The sequence below is a fragment of the Pezoporus wallicus genome, unplaced genomic scaffold (genome assembly GCF_028554395.1).
Source record: "Pezoporus wallicus isolate ANWC-B61680 ecotype Strahan unplaced genomic scaffold, APGP_CSIRO_Pwel_v1 contig_7227, whole genome shotgun sequence".
NCBI lineage: Eukaryota > Metazoa > Chordata > Aves > Psittaciformes > Psittacidae > Pezoporus > Pezoporus wallicus.
Window position 1 is genome coordinate 2,685,212 of NW_026637191.1, and position 19,903 is coordinate 2,705,114.

The window sequence follows — 19,903 nt, forward strand, 5'->3', positions numbered from 1 at the left end:
CCTGGACCCCAAAGCCTGTGGTAATGCAGGTGAATCTGCAGCTGCATGCTGGGACTCCTCCAAGGAAGGCACCTTCTTGGGTGTTTGCAGCATCCTTGTGCTGTTGGGAAGGTCTTTGCTGCCTCTCCTAAAACGTGCTGTCGCAGCCTGAACAGTATTAGCCAAGCTGGGAAGCTTTTTGATCCTGTGAGCCATCACCTCAGTGCCCCTGAAGGGAGCTTGCCCGTTGCTGGAGTTTCTGGTGTCATCTCTCCTGGGCAGTATGGATTTATCATGGGTACAGAGGCACAGGGACATGTTCTGCTCCAGCAGACTAATGGGGAGTTGTAGCTTTTCATGTGCTCCTTCTGGAGGCTCTAACTCAGCTTCCTAACTTCAGGAGCCATCTGGAAAAGCAGACACCAGAGTGGAGCTGTCAGCAGGATGGGAAGAGATGGCGCAGCCTGGGCAGCACCAGTGGGGCATGGGGATCTGTGACTGGACCACCTGCTCCTGCCAGCTCTGCACCGATAACCAGTGCTTCATCATGAACACCTCCAGTGCCAAACCAGTGCACAGAGAGGTGTCGTTATTCAGAGGCAGCAGCTGCCGTTAACATGGTGACTTGTGCCTTGAGCATGGTGCCTTGAGATAGTCCCACACTGAAGCAGATGCACAGGGACGTGGTCACACACCACAACACACGGCAACTGCACATCCTGTAAAATGCACCTCAGCACCAGTCCCTGAGCATTAAACATGGAAAATTGAGATTCAAATTCTCACTCTCCAAATGGGTAAGGGCAGGAGGATACTTATCAGTGTTGCAGTGATGAGGTCTTGGCAAGAAGACCTGAAGACTGAAGAAAAGCACTTTCCAGTGTTAACCCGTTCACTTACTTTGGTGAGTACCAGTGGTGAGACATTGACCATGGAGCTGTGTCAGGCCTGTGGAGTCACTTGTAGAAAGAGCATTCAAAACAACACAGCGTCTGCCTGTACAGCAGCCCACCTGCATCCCCAGCAAGGCAGAGGGTGCTTAATGCTTGGAGGTGTCAGCTGTTGCAGCACTCACCAGGACCTAAGAAAACACTGTTTGTGGGACAGTACATCCTTCAGCTTTACGACCCAAGGTGATCTGCATGATTCTTCACTAAGTATTCAAGCTTGGGTCCCTGTAACATCATCTTTGCTTCTGGACCAAAGATAACAGGTCACCTTTGCTTGTTGATATTCTCTTTATGTGGGTGAAATGCTGCTAAAGCCATTCTAGGCAAAGTAGCTCCTGTTGCTGGTCCACCAACAGGATTATTCATCCCAGTATACAGCTGGCATGCTCTACTCCACAGACTTTCCAAGGTTTTTTTTCCAAAATTTGATCCACGACTTCGGCACATTTTGCCCAGTGAAAGCTGGATTTCTAACAAACATTGAGCTGACAGGTGGAACTTACCTTGACAATTAATTAAAAGAATGTAGAAAGGAATCAGCAAGGGAAAAGCAGCTCTGCTATGTGCATGAAAGCTTGAAATTGGAGCCACAGAATGAGGGTAATAACATGATATTAATGTGAAATGAAATCCTGAGAGCTGATATGGTCCATGCAGTGAGTTTGGAACTTGTGGGTTTAATAAGGGTTTCAGCAGCTGCACAGCCTAATGCGGGATGTCAAAAGGAAGCAGCAGCCCCTCAATTCTTCTCATAACTCACACTTCTGAGTCACGGACTCACTCTGCCTGTCTGTTTCGCCAGTGTTAAGTGGCATCTGCTTGCAGTAAGAAAGGTCAATTGTCCTGTAACTTCACCAGGGAAGTCACTTCAGTCTGCAGTAAAAGAGGTCATGAGCTTGCGGACTCAATTTCCATTAAAAGCTTTATTGAAAATTAGTTTATTTTGGGCTCATCCTCTTCCAGAATCCAAACCCCAACTACACTATACAGTAGGAAAGTAAAGAGCAAGATGTGCTGTTACTATAATCCACATCAAATGTGCAGTGCCAGAAAGACCCTTTCCCATACTTTGTGAGAATAAGAGCCATGAGTCCAGCTCCTTATCAAAATAGATATTTTTACCCCTTGAAGTCTCCATTGGCCATGACATTCTTGTGCACTGGATAAAACAGGGACCGCTCATTCCCATAGTCTCTGGAACCAGACCTACACCAAGTTTTCTGCACATGCAAAAGCTCTTGGGTGCCTGGCCCACTGGTGAGCTCAGGGTGCTTGTTGCCAATGCCTTGAGTGAATCCTGCTGCTCGCGCTGCAGCCAACAAAGGAGAAAGTGTAAGAGAAAACCCAAGGGTGAGGCTCCTGGCTTAGCTCAGAGACTCCTCCCATGGGCTGCCTTGACCTGGGGAGATTCTGGTGTCTCTGCTGGTATGGGAAATCATGCTCAGCCAGCTGCCCAGGCTGAGGTCCATCGCCTGCACACTGTGGCAGAAGCACCAGTGGCACCAGGTCCCCCCATGGGGAGCAGCTGGGCCAGGGGAGCCACGTCAGGCAGCTCCATCTCCTGCCCTTCGCACAGCCAGCATGAAGCCAGTCCCACCAACAATAAATGTTTATACTAGCTGTAATCTGTTCCTGAGAAGTTGTATTAAAGCTGGTCAATTCACTGTGGGTTTCATGGAAGCTATAATTAGATCTGTAAGCCATATGGGATTCTTGACAGAGAAAAGAAAAAAAAACAAAAAAAATCCCTGGTCTTGTTTGAGAAGCAAGGCATGACAGGGAGACCTGCAATCACGCTGCATTGGCAGCATGGCCAAAGGGGTTGGTACAGCCACATTGGGGGTGCAGCCCCAGCTGTCCCCTGCCCAGCTTTCCCGTGTTAGGGTTGGCATTGCACAAGAGCTTGTGGCACACTGTGTTCCATGTTTGGCCTGTTTCACGCCACTCCTGGCACCCAGTGCTCCAGGAGGCCATGGTGCCATACCCCACGTTCCCCACCTGGCCTAGAGAGGGGCAGCCTGGCTGCAAGAGAGGGGGTTTTGTGGGGCCAGCAGCCCCCCAGCTATCCCAACCACAGGCAGTGGCAGATGGGGTGCTCCCTTCCTGCACCAAGCTGTCACCCAGAACCATAGGTCAAAGCGGGGTGGCACTCCTGCAGCACCAGTGCCTGACGCAGTCGGTTACCCTGGGCAGGCAGCACTTGTGGCTGCAGGCTGTGGCCAGCACAGATTAGTGCTGCTCATTCAGCAGAGCAGAGCCCCCACACTGTACGGATGCAGGTACTCCACTGCTGCAGTGCCCAGCCTGACCCCACTCAGCAATGCTGGGCATGCAGAACACAGGCAGCACAGGGCCCTTTTGTGCAGAGAAGCAGCACTGTGTACGGACGGGCATGCCTGCTGTCAGGCAGAACCCTCCAGATCAACCAACATGCCCATGACATCATAGTAAAACATTTATTTGTTCAGGTGATATAAGCTACCATGTTTACAGTTTGTGAACTCACCATTGGAGACAGGAGACATTTAACATGACTCGGGACTGCAGCTGTTGCCACCAGATTTTTCATTGTAATTTTTAAGTTTTATAAAAACCTTGGACACCAGAAAAAAAAGGTATTTAGACTTAATGTGGCAGATGGAGATGGGCAATCTGTGAAAGGGGGAAGACAGTTTATCAGACGCAGCCAACCTCGACGGCCTCTTGGCTTTGGCTGCAGCTTCAAGTAAAGGTTTCGGTAGGGTGAGCGTGGTGCAGCACATTAATCTTCAGTGAGTTGGAATCGTATTGTTTTCTGCCGAGTAAGAACATCGGTTGCAACGTTTTCAGGGAGCAGAGGAGGGCAGGCATCCTGCGGATCAGCCCCGGCTTCTGTGCAAAGAGACAAAACAGAGACAGTGAGGGAACAAGGAGCAGGATCCGGCCTTTTGCTGCAGCCGAAGCTGACCTGCCATAGGGATGCACTCAGCGGGGCCAGCCTGATCACGGCACTGCATCAACAGCTAGGCAGGGAACAGGCAGCAGAGCCTGCCCTCAGCCCTGCACCCACTCCTTGGGTGCCAGCAGCACTGTGGGACTAGGGCACAGCAGGCAGAGCATGGCAGCTAACAAGAGAAAGGGTTAATGGCAGCTGGCATCCCCAGCCCAGCTCAGCCAGCCATCACCAGCTTCCACACCAGCTGGATGTGCTGGTGCTGCTGCTGAGGGGAAAACCAAACTAACAAAAAATCTTCCTAAACCCCCAAACGGAATCAGTAAAGCTCATTGTTCCAGAATCAAGAGAAATTTATGGTTTCTATATTTGCTTCCACCTTCATTGAGGCCAAGCTTTTCTCCATGGCAGGGGTTTCAACCCTGCATGGTTTCAGAGATTTGCACAGAAGTGAAAAACATCAGCATGGAGCAGTGGCTGGGCACAAATCCAGCACTTGCCTTCACGAGGTGTACATGCGAGACAAAAGGTCACTGTGTTGAGAATGTGCAGATTTTTCATGGTCCTGCTCTGAGGTCCCACATCATTTGCATCAACCCATGGCACTGCGGATAGCAGGACTGCTGCAGGAAAAGCATGGTCCCACCATGCCTGGCCTTGCTCCCTGCCACCCCGACACCACCACTTCACTTACCTTAGCGAATGCAAAACTGCAGTACATAAATGCAAACTAAACACCACGTTCTAAATTCATCCTTGCTTGCTGGGGGTAGCAGCTCCCAGCTGCCTACAGACCATCCGTGTGAATCCAAGGCCAGCTCTGGTGGGGTTCCCTGTGTGACCACATCATGATGCTGTCCTCTGCCACCCCCAAAGACCCAGGACCACGGCCCTTAATGGTTTTCCTCATCTGTCCCTCCCAGTGCAAGTGTTCCCTGCAAAGAAGACTGCACGGCTGGCACACAAAACACAGCGCGCACCTCTAGAGAGGCAGTTTAGCACTCACATGTAAAACTGGCAGCCCAGGAAGAAATGCAGCTCAGCCCCAGGCTAGGCACACCAATTTGGTATCTACTTCCAGATTTATGACAGGAATGCTTTCTGAAGTGCGACGCTTGAAACAACCTGAGGTGATGCAGTTTGTTCCAGAACAACAAAACCAGAAGCTTGTTCTGTTCATATTCATACAGTTGCCATTGTGGGACCTCTCAGCAGCCAGTGATGTGCCATGTTTGCTTTTTTCCCTTTTTAGTTTCCTTCCTTCCTTCCCAGCTAAGTTTCCTTCTTTGTACAGCAGCAGCCTTCACACCCAACTTTGTGAATAGATCAATTATATTAGAAGACTACAGTCAGCAAGACCCGTACAATTTGCCTTTTCTTGGTATTGTATTACTGATGACAGAGCATTAACCCTTCAGCCCTACTAACCTGTGCACTTTTATTCATGGACATCTGTACTGGTGTGAAAGCATGACTACAGCCCTGTTCAAACAGTAAAAGTCACCATAGGCCATGTGTATTCTCATTTAGAGAGCTGATTTAATCTGACACTCAATGCCTAATGCAAGGTACCTGCCTGCAGCCTGCGCAGAAAGGAAGGCAGCACTGCTGCCCATGAGGGGTGGGCCAGGGCCAGCCAGACCCTTGGTGGGTGCCTGATGCCCAAAAGGGACAATTCAGCTCTGAGGTGGACGGCAGCAGCAGGGGTGTAGCACTACAGAAGGACCCGCAGAAGGAATGGGCGCCTTGTTCCTGGAAGCCCTGGCTGGCCAGAGGTGCTGCAGTGCATTAACTTACCCAGCACAGGCCAGATCTGGCAGCATAGGCTCTGACACCAAGTCCAGGCACCCCAACACACAGCAAAGCATGCAGAAACACATTTGCAAAGGGAAAATACAGAATACATGTTTTCTGTAAGCAGCACCCTTTTGACCTTGCCATGATTTGCTTCTTTTAAACCAGAACTTTGACCAATGTTAAAATTACCATGCTACCAGGGGAAAGGCACTGTGTGATTTTGTGGCTGTTGTTACTGCTGCTTTAGGAGAGCACTAGAAAACCCCTGGTTGTGAGCAGCACCCTGGAACAGGACAGTAAATGTTCCTAAGCTATTGCAGTGCTGACATGATGCCACTCTGCAAGCAGTACATTCAAGACTCTAGTTTCTCTCCATTAATAGGAAGAGAAGCAATAATAAGTGATAGCAGCTGTGGCCATTACTACTTCTGGTTCCCTCAATTACTGGGGAAGCACCATACTCCCTCTCCATGCAGGGTGCCTGCTGTAGCTCTGGGTACAGTTCCGCAGTGGCAAAAGAAGGGCTGTGCTGAACCTTCTTGAGGGCACATGCACAGCAAGCGCTGGCTGTGTCAGGACTGTCGGCTGTCAGGGCTCATTCCACCGGCATGCAGTGCCAATGCCAGCATCCACCTGGCTCAGCAACCATGCTAAGAAGGAGCTTTGTGCAGTCCCAAAGCAGTGACCAGCAGCAGGGCTTTCATGGTCTCCAGGAAGCAAGAGCATCCTGGTGCTGCTGGCAGTAAGGTGCCAGCCTCCAGCAGCTTTGCAGGGATAAGACAGCCTTGGCAGGCCCCTTTGGGCAGGCAGCATGCCCAGCAGCAGCCACCCCATGCGGGTTGCGAGGCCCTTCACAGCCTGGGCTGCTCGTCCCCAGGAGCTGTGTCCTCTCTCCCAGGCACCGGACACATGGCTGTTGCTTTCCAGTTCACTCTTCCTTACAACAGGGTGCATGGGGAAGGCCTTCAAACACACAGGAACACGCTGGCAGAAATAAAGCCACATGGGCACCCAGAGCAGAGCAGTACCATATATTCACTGTAAAGAACATGCCCAGAACACAAGCTGAAAAGCAGCACAGAAAACAACTAACACAGCAAACGTTTAACCCACCAAAGCCCTGCTTCTCCAACCAGACATTGTTTGTACCAGCCCTCTTTAACACAACATGTATGCTCTGAGAAAAGGTTTAGGAAAAGTTTTAAGAGGAAGCATGTGCCAGCAAATTTAACAAGAATAAACAAATTTCTGAAGTCGTTTCTCCTCCTCCAGTGCTTGTCCAAAAAGACACCATCTCATAGCTAAAACCTGGGTTTCTCTATTATTGAGAAGCCTCTCAAGGAGCAGACCCGCAGGTGGGTGATGCTCCAGGGGCAGGTTTGCATCTGCTGGAACAAGTCTTTGCTGCCTAGGGTGAAGCCGGAGTTGCAGCACTGGGCTAGCATCCCCTGGCACCCCAGTACTGCCCTACATGTCAGCACCCCCATGATCCACAATGGGGAACATCCTGTTGGGGTTTACTGATATCCTCCATTCTGAAGCATTAGGAAATGTTGCAGTACTGCACTCCGACAAAAGACGTACCAATGTTATTCTGATCAAGGAGTTTCTCAGCACTTTTTCTGCCTCAAACTGTTGGCAACCTCTGGTTTTGCAGAACAGAAAGGACAGAGAATTTCCTCCTTCATAAGGCTTTTCCACACTCTGAATAAAACGAAACATCCTGCTGCACAGTTACTCCAGTGGAAATGGCAGATTTTACACCCAGTGCATTCCCAAGGGACACTCCTCTCTGCCAAAGAAGCGAAAGCTGCACAAGATGAACCCCCAGCTACCCAGGTCTAACCATTCCTACACTATTAGCAGAGAATTAGATCAAACGAAGGGACATATGGTCCTTCTAAGCTGCTTATACATATGCACTGTGGACAAAACACTCAGCTAAATTTCAGTTTAGAAAATTATTAGGGTAAAAAAATCAAAAATATAAAAATAAACCTCCCTAAACCACAAGAAGCTATTAATATTTTAGCACTTTCACAGAACATTAGACACATTTACGTCCAATTACGACATATAAAGCATTTTCATTGGGTGTTTTTAAAATGCACGATTAAAACAAATACCTCAGCAGAAAACCTTTGAAGCTATCTCCATACCCAAGTACTGGTGCTGTCTGCAGAGAGCAGCTTCTCACTGGGACATGAGAGCACTTGCTTTTACCATGTTTGACAGTGCCTTTGGCATCAGACTACTGGAGGTTGGACAAATACTCACTGCCTCTGACAGTGTACTATTTTAATAGCTAGCTTCTGTGCACACAGCCTCTTGAGAAGAATGTAGTCTTCCAGAGAAATCTAGGGAGGGATTTTTTGGGGGTGGCTGAGGTTTTTTTGTTACTTTTGCAGTAAGAAGGGGGCATTCTAATTTTGAGGCTTCATTTCCTTTTTTGTCTCTGCATTTCCCAAGGGAAGTTAAAAGGGCTCTCTAAAAAAGAAACAGCCTCTTCTGTTTATGTCCTTTGCACCACTCCCACCCAGACTTCTTTTTTCCACACCAGGCAGCAAAATCACAGAGAGCAACCCACGATGGCTGAGAGGAAGAAGGGTCACCTTGCCTGCGCATCAGCCCTGAGCTTCAGGGCCTCAGAGACCAGGGGCCTGCCAGATGTCCCCAGACACAAGACATCCCCATCCACAACTGCTCTCGAGCTGGCCCTCTGCCCTGGTTAGAACCAGGGCATCTCCAGGCATCTGCTTGGGTTACATTGCCCTCAAGCGCAAGCACACAGGGTGTAAAATGTAACTATTCTAACATTTTAATGGCCACAATGCCCCAGTCAAACCTGTTATTTGGCATTTGAGAATGCACTAATATTGCAGAGTTAAGCTGTCTCTAATTTAAACATGATGACCACATGAGTTTAATTAATATGAATGGTAGACTTTTCTTTAGAACAAGCAGAGCAGCAGAACCCCTCACACATGGGGGTTTTCAATTGCTATCACCTATTGCCAGATGTTATGTCTATCCCACAGGCACTGCAATCAGCAGGTTGAAGATGAGACCATCTTCCAGTCCCATTATGCATGGGGATTAAACAGAACTGGAATAAACCATAGAGTTTACAAGAAATATGCCCCAAAAGTCCAGGAAAGACAGAAATAACCATTATCATCCTCATCAATCACCACTGTGAGGCACTGAATGGCTACGAACCCGTCTGCTGCAGCCCTGCCCTGCAGCTCTGGGATGACCCACCAGCCCTACTCGCTGCCCCTGCTTGGCTCCCTGTCCCACACCCCAAGATGCCAGCACTCTGCCTGGTGCCCCCAATCACATCTCTTGTCCCAGAGGAGTCCTGCGGGACTGCTGCAGTGCCCATGCCGCAGGGCTGCTCCCACACTTCCCGCAGGCTCCCATTTCCAGCGTTTCACGCCTCATACCCCTGTGCTGATGGGAAGGAACAACCTTCACTGCACTGACTGCCAGAGCAGGAATCAGGTCTGAAAACGGAGCAGCAAACCCAGTCCCGCATGAGTTGGGCACAGCATCCCTGCTGCTGAACACAATGTGTTTTTCCAGCATTGGCACTAGGCAAAGCCATTGTGGCAGCAGGACCAGGCTCTCGGACGGGGCTGAGAAGGGTGCGCAGTGAGTGGCTGGTCACCACTGCCAGACCCAGCACCGCAGGATGAGGGTGCTCAGGGTCTACATGTCAGGCACTCTCTTGGTGAGGTCCAGTGGCAGAGTCCTGCTGCTCCACCAGCACCCAACCCCAGCAAGCCAGACCCCAGCAGGAGGAGAGGGACCCCGGCACCCTCCTCCTGCTCCTCCTGGCCCCACAGTAGGACCCACTGAGCAGCAACCCACAGGCCCCAGCACAGCTCTGGGGTGGCAGTTACCGTGAGGCTGGCTGGTGTACGGAGTGAATAGTTTATTTTACACAACATAACAACACAGCGTTGCTGTTCTTGTACAGCATCTGCCTAAAAACAAAGGCAACACCATTGTCACGGAAAAGAAATATACAGTCTGACCGTTTTAAAAAATATCATTTTACTGATTGATCCAGAAGTGGTTATTTGTTAGCTTGGAGGAAATTTCATTTCCTTTATAAAAGGCTTTTTCTGTGAAAACTCTCTCTTTTGTTTTCTGCTACTGCAGAACCAGGAAGCCAGTCCTAGAGTAGGGAAGGCACTGGTGCTGTTTCATGCTTCTTTTTCACCCCTTAATCTTTTTTTTTTCCTTTTTTTTTTATTTTTATACTTTTAACCTCTAAATGTTGCCTTCGGTTTTGATATTAAATAAAACCAAATGAAAACTAAATAAAACCCCGTGTGCACTGGGTGGCTTATACAGAACCCTGCATGAACAAGCCATTAATCAGCGAGACAGCAGTGGACTTCCAAATCCAATTCCCTGGAAGAGGGAGATTCACACGTTTGGCATTTTTTCATTGAAATAAAAACTAAAATAAAAAAAGAAAAATAATAACAAAAAAAAAAGGCAGGTCACACAGTGCTTTCCAATATCCACTCAGAACTGGAGAAAGTTGCTTTTCCACTATTCACATCAGAGCTGTCCGACTGAACTAGCATCCCATTCATGGACATGCTCCTTTTGGACCGCAGTCCGCCTGCGCCCCAGGTGCTGCCGGGGCAGCGGGACTCCATCAGCTCGCCGCCCAGGGAGAGCCTGCGCTTGGCTCGGGATGCGTCAGCTGGCAAAGTGAGGAACTTACTTGGCTTTGATTGTGCTCTTTTGTACGTGGGGGCCCCTTTGACAGAGTCAGGGGGACGGCTAGCTAACTGCAGGGTAGTGGAGTTATTTCTGTTACTGTTTTGGGACTCGATACTGCTGACAGCTTCACTCTGCGACTCGCTGCTTGGCTTTGGCCCCGACTTTCGCTTCTGCTTCTGGGAGACAGAAGTGCTAGAAGTCCAGGTGGGAGGCAAAGTGGAGGTAGTAGTGGCCGAGTCCTGGCTGGAGCCAGTCTCTGGCGACTGCGTCACGCCATCGCTAGCAGCCTTGCAGCACTGGATGCCCTCTTCATGCCCAACAGCCTGCTTGGACATCGACTGCGACAGCACCCCACTGCAGCCCTGGATCTGAGCCCCGTTCGTCTGTGAGTATACGTTGCTGACCTTGGTGGCCTTCTGCTGCCCGTTGTTGTTACACACCTTGTAGCGGATCATGAGGATGATGATGAACACAAGCACAGAGGCCACAATGATCCCACCAATGATGATAATCATGGTCCCACCCAGGAACTGGGACTGCATGAAGTGGCAGCGCACATAATCCTGCTCAGTGGTGAACTGCGTGCAGCCCACCACCCTGGTGGCGGTGAGCGAGGTGATCCCGTCGTCGTAGATCGCCAGGACGCAGAGGTCATACACAGTCCCAGCAGCCAGGTTGTTGACCAGGAAGGTTTTGCTTGTGGGAGGTATCATTCTGAGGGAGAAGGAAACTAGTGTGAATGAACCCAGAAAACCCACAGGCACCTCCCTGCTGTGTGTCACGCTCCCTGGCAGCAGTGAGCACCACCAAGCAGGCCGCCAAGAGAGTGACCACGTCAAAAACATAAAAGAAATTGCCAAGCAAAGACAGTTTTGACCAGTGTGACTGTGACACCCGGTAGCACAGAGCCCCTCCGAACTCAGCTAACACACCAGCATGGACACTTCCTGAAAATGTACAAGGAATGCATTTCCAGACACCTTTCTCCCTGTGTTTTCATAAAGCTGAGAGTGTTATGATCCATTTAACTCATCTAAACTTCACAACCTTTCTGCCAATCACATTAGTTCAGAGGATTAGAGATCCATTTGCATTATCTAAAAATAACACTGTTCAAGATAATTTCCCTATTTGGGATGAGTCTTTCCCGCAACTCCCAGCATCTGCTCCACAGGCAGGGTGCTGCGTGGGAACCTGCTGCTCCAGTGGGGAGGCTACCTGGAGCCAGGGGCAGCACATCAGTGCTGAGCAGCCTGGTAGGGCCCAGCACAGCAGGGCTGGGGCTGCCTTACCTGTAAACAAGGGAGTCATCATAAGTACCATTGTACTGGATTTGGAACATACGTATCCCAGGTATATTCCTCTGAAAATTGAATTTCAGCAGAGCAGTAGAAGATGTTGCTTCCGCAACGACCACCTTCTTATCTTGGCTGACTTTAGTATCCCCATTGCTACTGCTCGCGTTGGAGCCTGACTTGGTGGAAGTAGAGATATCCGAGGAGCCAGGGTCAGGCTCATGGATGTGGTTCGTGCTGTTCAGCAAGTGGGGGAGTTTGATTATGTGCAGGTCCACTGTCTGCGTGGCCTCCCCAGCTGGATTGGAAGCAATGCAGGTGAAGGAGCCTGTATCCTTCACCGTTGTTATCAGGATGTCAAGTGTCCCGTTGTCATACACCACAGACCTCGTTGCATTTGAAATCAGTTTGCCCTCAGGTGAAATCCAATGAATTGCTGGCTCAGGGTCCCCCCGGGCCTTACACCGCAATGCTGCCCGCTGGCCCTCCAGCACCCGCAGCTCATGGGTGTGCCGGGTGATGAGAGGAGGCTCACACAGGAACTCCTCCTCAGGGATTGACCAGAAGTACCGGCCAGACAAGAGCGTAGGAGAAGCACAAGTCTCCAGGTCATCCTCCCTTGAAAGACGCCTCAACCACAAAAGCTCACAGTTGCAATGCAAAGGGTTCCCACCAAAGCTCAATGCAAAAGTCGAGGGGCTGATAATTCCTGAGGTTGCTAGTACTTGAGCTCGCTGGAAGAGAGGATCAGGTGGTAGCTTCTGCAGTTTGTTAGATGTGACATCCAACCTGGTCATCTTGTGCAGGTGGGAGAAGGTCCCCTTGGGAATATGGTCAATCATGTTATGGTCTAGACTGAGAGTGTGCAAACTAACCATCTTCTCCACGGCATCCCAGGGGATGGTTTCCAGGTTGTTGTAAGACAAATCCAATTCCTCAAGAGCTAAAACATCATCAAAAGCTGTAGAAGAAATTAAAGTCAGCTGGTTGTTGTTAAGTATCAAGTGGTGAAGATTGGAGAGTCCACTGAACATGTCATTTGTGATCTTAGTCAATCGGTTGCTGTTCAGATGCAAAGCCCGCAAATTACGCAAGTCAGCAAATGCATGAGGTGTAATAAAACTGATTGTATTCCTGGACAGTGTCAGGTCCACCAGGCTGGTCATATTGGCAAAGTCCTTCCTTTTAATGTTTGTAACAAAGTTGTCTGCCAGCCGTAACTCCACGGTCCTCCTGTCAATATTGGGAGGAACAAATAAGAGCCCTTTCTTGGCACAAAGGGTGGCAAGGTTCGGAGACAAAATCTGACAGACACAGCGCTTTGGGCAGATCTGAGCTCTCACCGCTATGCCAATGAACAGCAGAAACAAAAGCAGTTTTTCCATTGTAGATCAGGTTCAAGAGCCTGTAAGGGAGAGCAAACGTTTGTTAGTCTCTGCAAGATGAGCAAATGACATTATAAAAAATCAAAAACAAACTGTCTGTGATTAAATCATGAAGCTGAGGTTCATGTAATGGTGCATCATCCTTATGTTGTTACCTGATGTCTTTATCATTCTCCATATCCTGACACAACAGCTACGATACTACATTCCAGAAGAACATTGAGAGACAGGTATCTTTGCATACACACATATATAACCACAAACATCCAGACACCTATATACAAATGGTGTCAGTAGTGTCCTCTGGGGCCCTGCTGCTAGAGCTCAGCTCTGCTGTGCAAGGTACCTCCATGCCAAGCACTCCACTTTCTGACAGAAGCTTCTGACCTCGCTGCCTGGAGTTACTTTGCCATAATGCCCTTTATGTATTGAAAATGAGAGGTTATTCATGTGCACTTCACTTGCTAGGACAAAGCTCCCAGCGGCCTCTAAATCATGGCAATTCAATGAGTTTACAGACATCTCTACCAAACAACTAAGCTCTTAACCCTATTTTCAGAATAAACTTGGAAGGAGCTAATTTTGTGTTATTCCAGACCCAAAAATGCAAATAAAACAACTAAAAAAAAAAACCAAACCAAACAAACCCCCCACCCCCCATAAAAAAAAAAACAAACAAAAAAAACAACTAAAAAAAAAAACAAACAAAAAAAAAAAAAACAAGAAAAGCCCCCCATAACAACAAAGGTCTAAATAAAAATGGAACATGAGCTAATTTTAGATCATCACTGTTTTCCCTGCTCCCACAACCAGTAGCACTGAACTCTTCTCCCAGAAAACCTGACAGTTCAATTAGCCTTATCTCGTACCCTGCCAGATCCAGGATCTTCAGAGTATGGAAACAAGGAAGAAAACAACAGTGCCCACACCAGTTAAATGAAATCATCCATCATGACTGTGCCAAAAATTTGGTGAGCACAGCGGTGATGGTTTCTGCACCACGATGCGTCAGCATCCCCCATGGCACAGGCAGGCAGGGAGAAGGCGTCTACTCCTCCATGGAACAGGAGGGCTGGAGGGAGCATGGTCCTGTGGAGGAAGGGAGACCTATGTGTCTGAGAAGAAACTTGTGCAGTCGTAAGCAACGGAGCACAGAGGGACTCACATCGGAGATGAAGCTCCCTTCAGGACTCATAAAATTATACATGTACAGATAGGATTACTCAGATGTATTATCAACATAGAAATGTACTAATGAAGCTCATCTAAAATAAAATTAACTTTCACAACCATCAAGCATCTTGAATAGTCACAGATATTTAAAGACATTTAATGTCAGAACAGCAATTAGTCCAGTCCATCCATAGTCCATCACCAGTGCCATGCAAACTAAGAGGAGCTAACAAGTTGCAAATAAGATGAGTGAAAACGCTAGCCTCTAAACCCTGCTCTTTAGCACTATCTATTTATTTTTTTTCCTGCTATTTCTGGGGACTGCTGGGTTTCATGACAACTGGCTTCAGTCCTTGAGTGGCCACTGGAAAAAACCCTCAAGTATTCTACAATACTCATCAACTGAGTATGCTCCTGCAGCATGGCCTACCACTACTGTAGTTCTGGGAACCATTACCATAGCCATTACCATTACTCCTACCATTAATTCTGGCAGAAAACTGTTTCGTGGGTTCAGTTTTGTCCAGCCTGTGCTAGCACTGCAGGTCAGGGTTGTTCTACAGGTGAAATGGACTTGGAGGAGAACAGTGATGCTGAGATTCATGTGGAAGCAGCAGCTCAGGGCATCCTCAGCATGACTGCCAGGGTCCCCAGACAGCCTTGGCGGGGGACACTATGCTCATTTAGATTTGCTAACTCAATAATGCTAATTTAGATTTGTAGCTGTGATTAAAGTAATGTGCTTGGATTCAAGTTCATCTGAAGAACTATACAAGATTAAAACCAAATCAGCAAGGTGAATTTACACTTTGGAAATACTGTTACAAGATGAAACAGAGATGTAAGGAGACGCAGACTTAAACAACAGCTGGAATGACAAGGTTATGACAAGGTTGCCCACCAGTGGATGTAGGTTTTTTGGATTTCAGGAGAGCTTTTGATACAGTCTCTGACACTATTCTCTGGACAAAATGCCCAGCACATGGCAAGCACATGGCAAGCACAATGCAAGAGTCAAACACTGGGCTGAAGGGTTGGGCTTTAACGGTTGTAACAAATGGGGTGAGATCCTGCTGGTGGCCAGTCACTAGCTATGCCCCCAGGACTCAGGTTTAGGTTTAGGGCCAGTCCTGTCCAGTATTTCTACCAGTGACCTGGACAGGGAGGTGAGCACACACCATGTAACCCTGCCAATGACACTAACCTAGGAGGAGCTCCTCAAGGGTACTTATGGAGAGGTCTTGGTGGATCAGAGCACTAGCAACCACCAGCCCCATTGATTGTAATGGGGAGATTCATGACCTGGGACCTGATCTGTCTGCCAGTATACCTCAGCCCTCTTGCATATCTGCCAGTGGCTGCTGGCACCATAACGGGCCCCTCGGCAGCCTCACCTGGGGAGGGAGGACTGACCCCATGCGATGGGGACAGGACTGTGCCAGCACCCACAGGACTTTTAAAATCCCTCCAGGTCCATCAGCTCTCTCACACTGCAGCTTGGGAAACTGCTGGGGGGGAAATGAGGAGGGCAGAGAAAAGCAGGCATGACATTTCTCTTGGACCATGTACAAGCCCTGCATGGGAGCTGGTCTCCACATTGAGCTGTCTTAACCAAAGCCAGAGGTGCCTGTGGGCTCCCACTGCTGCCCAGTGTCCAGCTGTTCCTGGTAAACAGTTTGTTAACCAACCTTATCAGTTTTTTTTTTAAGTGTCACATAAGTTGTCATAGAATCATAGAATACTAGGTTGGAAAGGACCTCAAAAATCATTTGATCCAACCTAGGCTATATGTCCTAGCACCCTGGCCAGCTGAATCTTGAAAGTGTCCAACACTGGGGAATCCACCACTTCCCTGTGGAGATTATTCCAATGGCTGATGGTTCTCATTGGGAAAAATTTTCCTCTTGTGGCCAGCTGGAATGTCCCCAGGAGTAACTTGTGCCCATCACCCCATGTCTGTTCTGACTCCTTGTAAAAAGGGAGTCTCTGTCTTTGTTGTAGCCACTCTTCAAATACTGGAATATGGTGATAAGAAGTGTGAGCAAAGCTTAAAAGAAGTTGTGTGTTTGCACAAATGCTCACAAGTGCCCCAAGATCTGTATGTCATGCAAAGATATACTGACATTTGCAGCTGAAGCTGTACTGGACACTTCAATTGATAGAAACAGCAAAACCACACATGGATCTCGATGACTGCACCCAGCCTGCGTGCCCCCACTGTGTAGGGACAGAGACAACCCATCCTCCCCAGGCTGGACATCAACCCTCACCACAGGGGCAGCAGAAACATTTCACCACCTTGCTGAAAGAAGCCAAAATATTTGCCTGTGGGTATGTTCAGTGTACTGAAGTCTCATGGCTATGGCCCACAACCGAGATACTCTAGAAGGCAGCAGGAACTGCAGGATCTAGTGGCTTAGAACAGCTGCCATAAGAAGGCATGACTTTTGAAAGTCAGCCAGGCCATGCATCCTCTCCTGTCCCAGCACACATCTTCCTGCACACAGACAACTTGCAGTGACAACAGCATTGACACAGTTTACAGCTCATTGTAGAAAACACCTTTTTGACATAGCAAAGAGTTATCTGATTATCATTACTTAAAAAAGAAAGAAAAAGAAAGCATATTATTACCATTAAACACATAGAGATATGCTAGTATCCTAGTATCTTATTCTTTAGGGACTGTAGTGATAGGACAAGAGGTAACAGGTTAAAACTTAAACAGGGGAAGTTTAGATTGGATATAAGGAAGAAGTTCTTTACTGTAAGGGTGGTGAGGCACTGGAATGGGTTGCCCAAGGAAGATGTGAATGCTCCATCCCTGGCGGTGATGAAGGCCAGGCTGGACAGAGCCTTGGGTGGCATGGTTTAGTGTGAGATGTGCCTGCCCATGGCAAGGGGTGCTGGAACTAGATGATCTTAAGGTCCTTTCCAACCCTAACTATTCTGTGATTCTGTGATTCTGTGAAGGTGCACATTGCTTTCATTTACTACTTGGTGTCTGCAAAAAGATAGGGATAGTCAAGCTCCTACGGTGGCATTTCTGATTCACACACACAAAAAAGCTCTCATATACCAATTATAAATCAATTTAGTTACTACATTTAATAATTTGAGTTATTAAATCTATCTATAAAAACTAACTACAAATCACAGTGGGCTGTATGGCTCATTGCCATACAGATGGGAAAATTGTGTCTCTGAAGAGGAAAGGACCCCATCAGCCTCTGGTGCATGGTGCCTTTGGGACTGGGGCCTGCTACTTCTCCTACTGATTTGAAATGGCTAAACTAGGGCACTGTCCCCACACTTGTAGCCCCTGTTCCAGAGCAGAGGAAGTCCTTCCCCTTATTCATTTTTCACAGCTACATAGTGGGTCTGACACCAGTTCAGCAGTGCAGAACTCTTCTTTCCTGTCAGCCCCATTCCCACCTTAGCCATGCCCCCAGTGTGGACTTTGGTCTCCAGATGCCCCAAGTCCCTTTGGCTGTAAATCAGCCATCCCTGCACAGAGGAAGTACCTTGGGCTCATCTGGGCCAAAGCCCGTGCTATGCCCAGGGCACTGTGTCTGTGGGGGAGAGGCTGTGCCTGTGCACACCTCAAAGGTACCCCATCAGCAGCAGGGTAGGAAAATAAATGACCATCTACTGGTTCTAGCACCAAATTGAGGTCATGTAAAGGGCTAATGAATTTGAAATTTGGAATTGATCCAAGAGACATGAGAATGAAATGTCATGATGTACGCCAAGCTGAGATTGCTCCTCTTTCCTGATGTGCTGCTTGCTTTTTGGCTTTTTGCCCCATCTTCTTTGGGAGAAATAGGTTTTCTGATACTTAGTACAGCATCTGCTGCCATGTCCACTGCTATAAAGGGTAATTTACATATTGTGAAGTACATAACATACGGAAGCAGCGGGATCCAGGAGACAGTAATTAATTAGCAAACGATTTCCACTGCATCCGATCCAGTTCAGATGGTAGGTGCTACATAGAGTCAATGAGCCGGGTAAACCCAATACAGCACTCTGGTAGCTGTTCGGAGTCAGCTGCTAATACAGTGCTTGGCTCAGACATAATCTGTCATCACTGAGGTCATGACAGAAGATATTGACCGCCTTTCCTAACCCTCCAGGCCTCAGCAGAAGTGGTGATTTTAAGGTCTTTGCAAATGCAATTTCATGGTAGGAAAAAAAAAAAAAGAGGTCTAGCAGCTGATGATGTTCACCTGCTGGGAATGAAGGATGGGGAAATAGCTGGCACCAGTTACCAAAATCATCCTGCCGCCATGCTAAAATGGGCACATAGAAATGAAGGTGCTGTGATATATGGCATACCAATTGCTAAAACTACTTAAGTAGAGAACAAGGAGCTTCAATTTCACAAAGGTCAAGGGTTTGTAAGCACGCCTGAGTGTTTTGCTGAATTGGAAACACAGTGCCTAAAAAACCAGAAACACTCAGAACAAAGAACCTCCCACAGAGGTTTCCCCAGGGGCTCTGCTGGCTTCAGCTGCTGCATGGACCACAACCAGGGACCAGAGCCACAGACCAGGACCATGGTCTCTCACCCCAGCGGTATGCACTACGTGCTCCACCAGAGGCAAAGCCCTCACACACTGCTGAGGGGTAACATCTGAAACAGGCAGTAAGGAGCCCTCAGCTGCAAGGCAGCTTCTGATGTCCAGCCTGCCTATTAGCACTGCAGGGAGCACATGCTGCTTTGGTGCTTTGACACTTACAACACTTCCTGCAGGACTGAGCAGGGGAATCACCATGTGGAGACATGCTATGAAGGAAATAGTGCAGCCCCGTCTTTGTTAAGGGGCTTCAAACACTGCAACAAATACATCTGCACCCCACCTAACACCTGGGAATTTAACAAACCAGAGGACATCAAATCCTGCTTGCTCCAGGACCTCCTTCGGCCTGCCTGATACTGCAGCAGGTCAGGTGTACTCCAAGGTGATGGCCCCCTGTAAATACTGAGGAACAGTGCTGGAGGCTGGCTGGCTAATGAGCTGTGTTCACATAGCTCTTCTCATTTCCCTCCAGCCTTAAAGCTGCAAGCCACACGTATGCAAAGCAGCTCATCCTGGGAGGCAATTTTTCTCCCCGTAACGAGGCAAGATTAAAGTGAACAATAACAATTATATTAATTAAAGAGATTTCTAGAGAAAGCAGAACCAGTATCAGTAAGCTCTAGACCGTGCCACGTGTCTGCCTGGCTACCTAAGAGCAAAGCTTCCACTGTTTTCCCAGTTGCAACAGCACAATGGTGTTGAAAATGAAGAGTGAGGCAGACACTGCCCAAGAGCTCATGGGGGTCTGCACCCCTTCCCTGGGGGGTGCAGAATGGCAGGGCATAAGCCAGACAGCTTCAATAATGGAACAGTCATTATAGCAGGACAAAATGCCCACCCTAACAGTATATTAACTTCTTAATTCCTTTATTAATTAATTAACCATTTACTAAATTGGCACAGTTAAGTTTCTGAGGAAGAGTTCAAATATTAAACTGCTAGAAAAAATGTTGGCTGCTGCACAATAACAACAATAGGATGTGCTACCAGGACTCTTCAAGCATTGCATGGGGAGTCCTGGTATTGTGGAGACCTTCCACCTCCCCTGCCCTGGGCTCCCTCCCCA

At 48.3% G+C, this 19,903-nt stretch overlaps 1 protein-coding gene across 3 annotated transcripts in view; it reads right to left on the minus strand.

Moving 5' to 3' along the window:
* Positions 1 to 3,361: 3,361 nt before the first annotated feature.
* LRFN5 (leucine rich repeat and fibronectin type III domain containing 5) overlaps positions 3,362 to 19,903 on the minus strand; it is a 54,820-nt gene continuing 38,278 nt past the window's right edge. For 2 of the 3 annotated variants that reach the window (XM_057403859.1, XM_057403858.1), the window contains exons 2-3: positions 11,694 to 13,101; positions 9,576 to 11,115 (exon numbers count right to left, since the gene is read on the minus strand). In XM_057403859.1, coding sequence (XP_057259842.1) covers positions 10,173 to 11,115; positions 11,694 to 13,081 — 2,331 coding nt within the window. In that variant the 5' untranslated portion in view covers positions 13,082 to 13,101 and the 3' untranslated portion in view covers positions 9,576 to 10,172. Of the gene's footprint in view, positions 3,801 to 9,575; positions 11,116 to 11,693; positions 13,102 to 19,903 lie in introns of those variants that run through there. The other variant, XM_057403860.1, reaches the window with a different exon arrangement.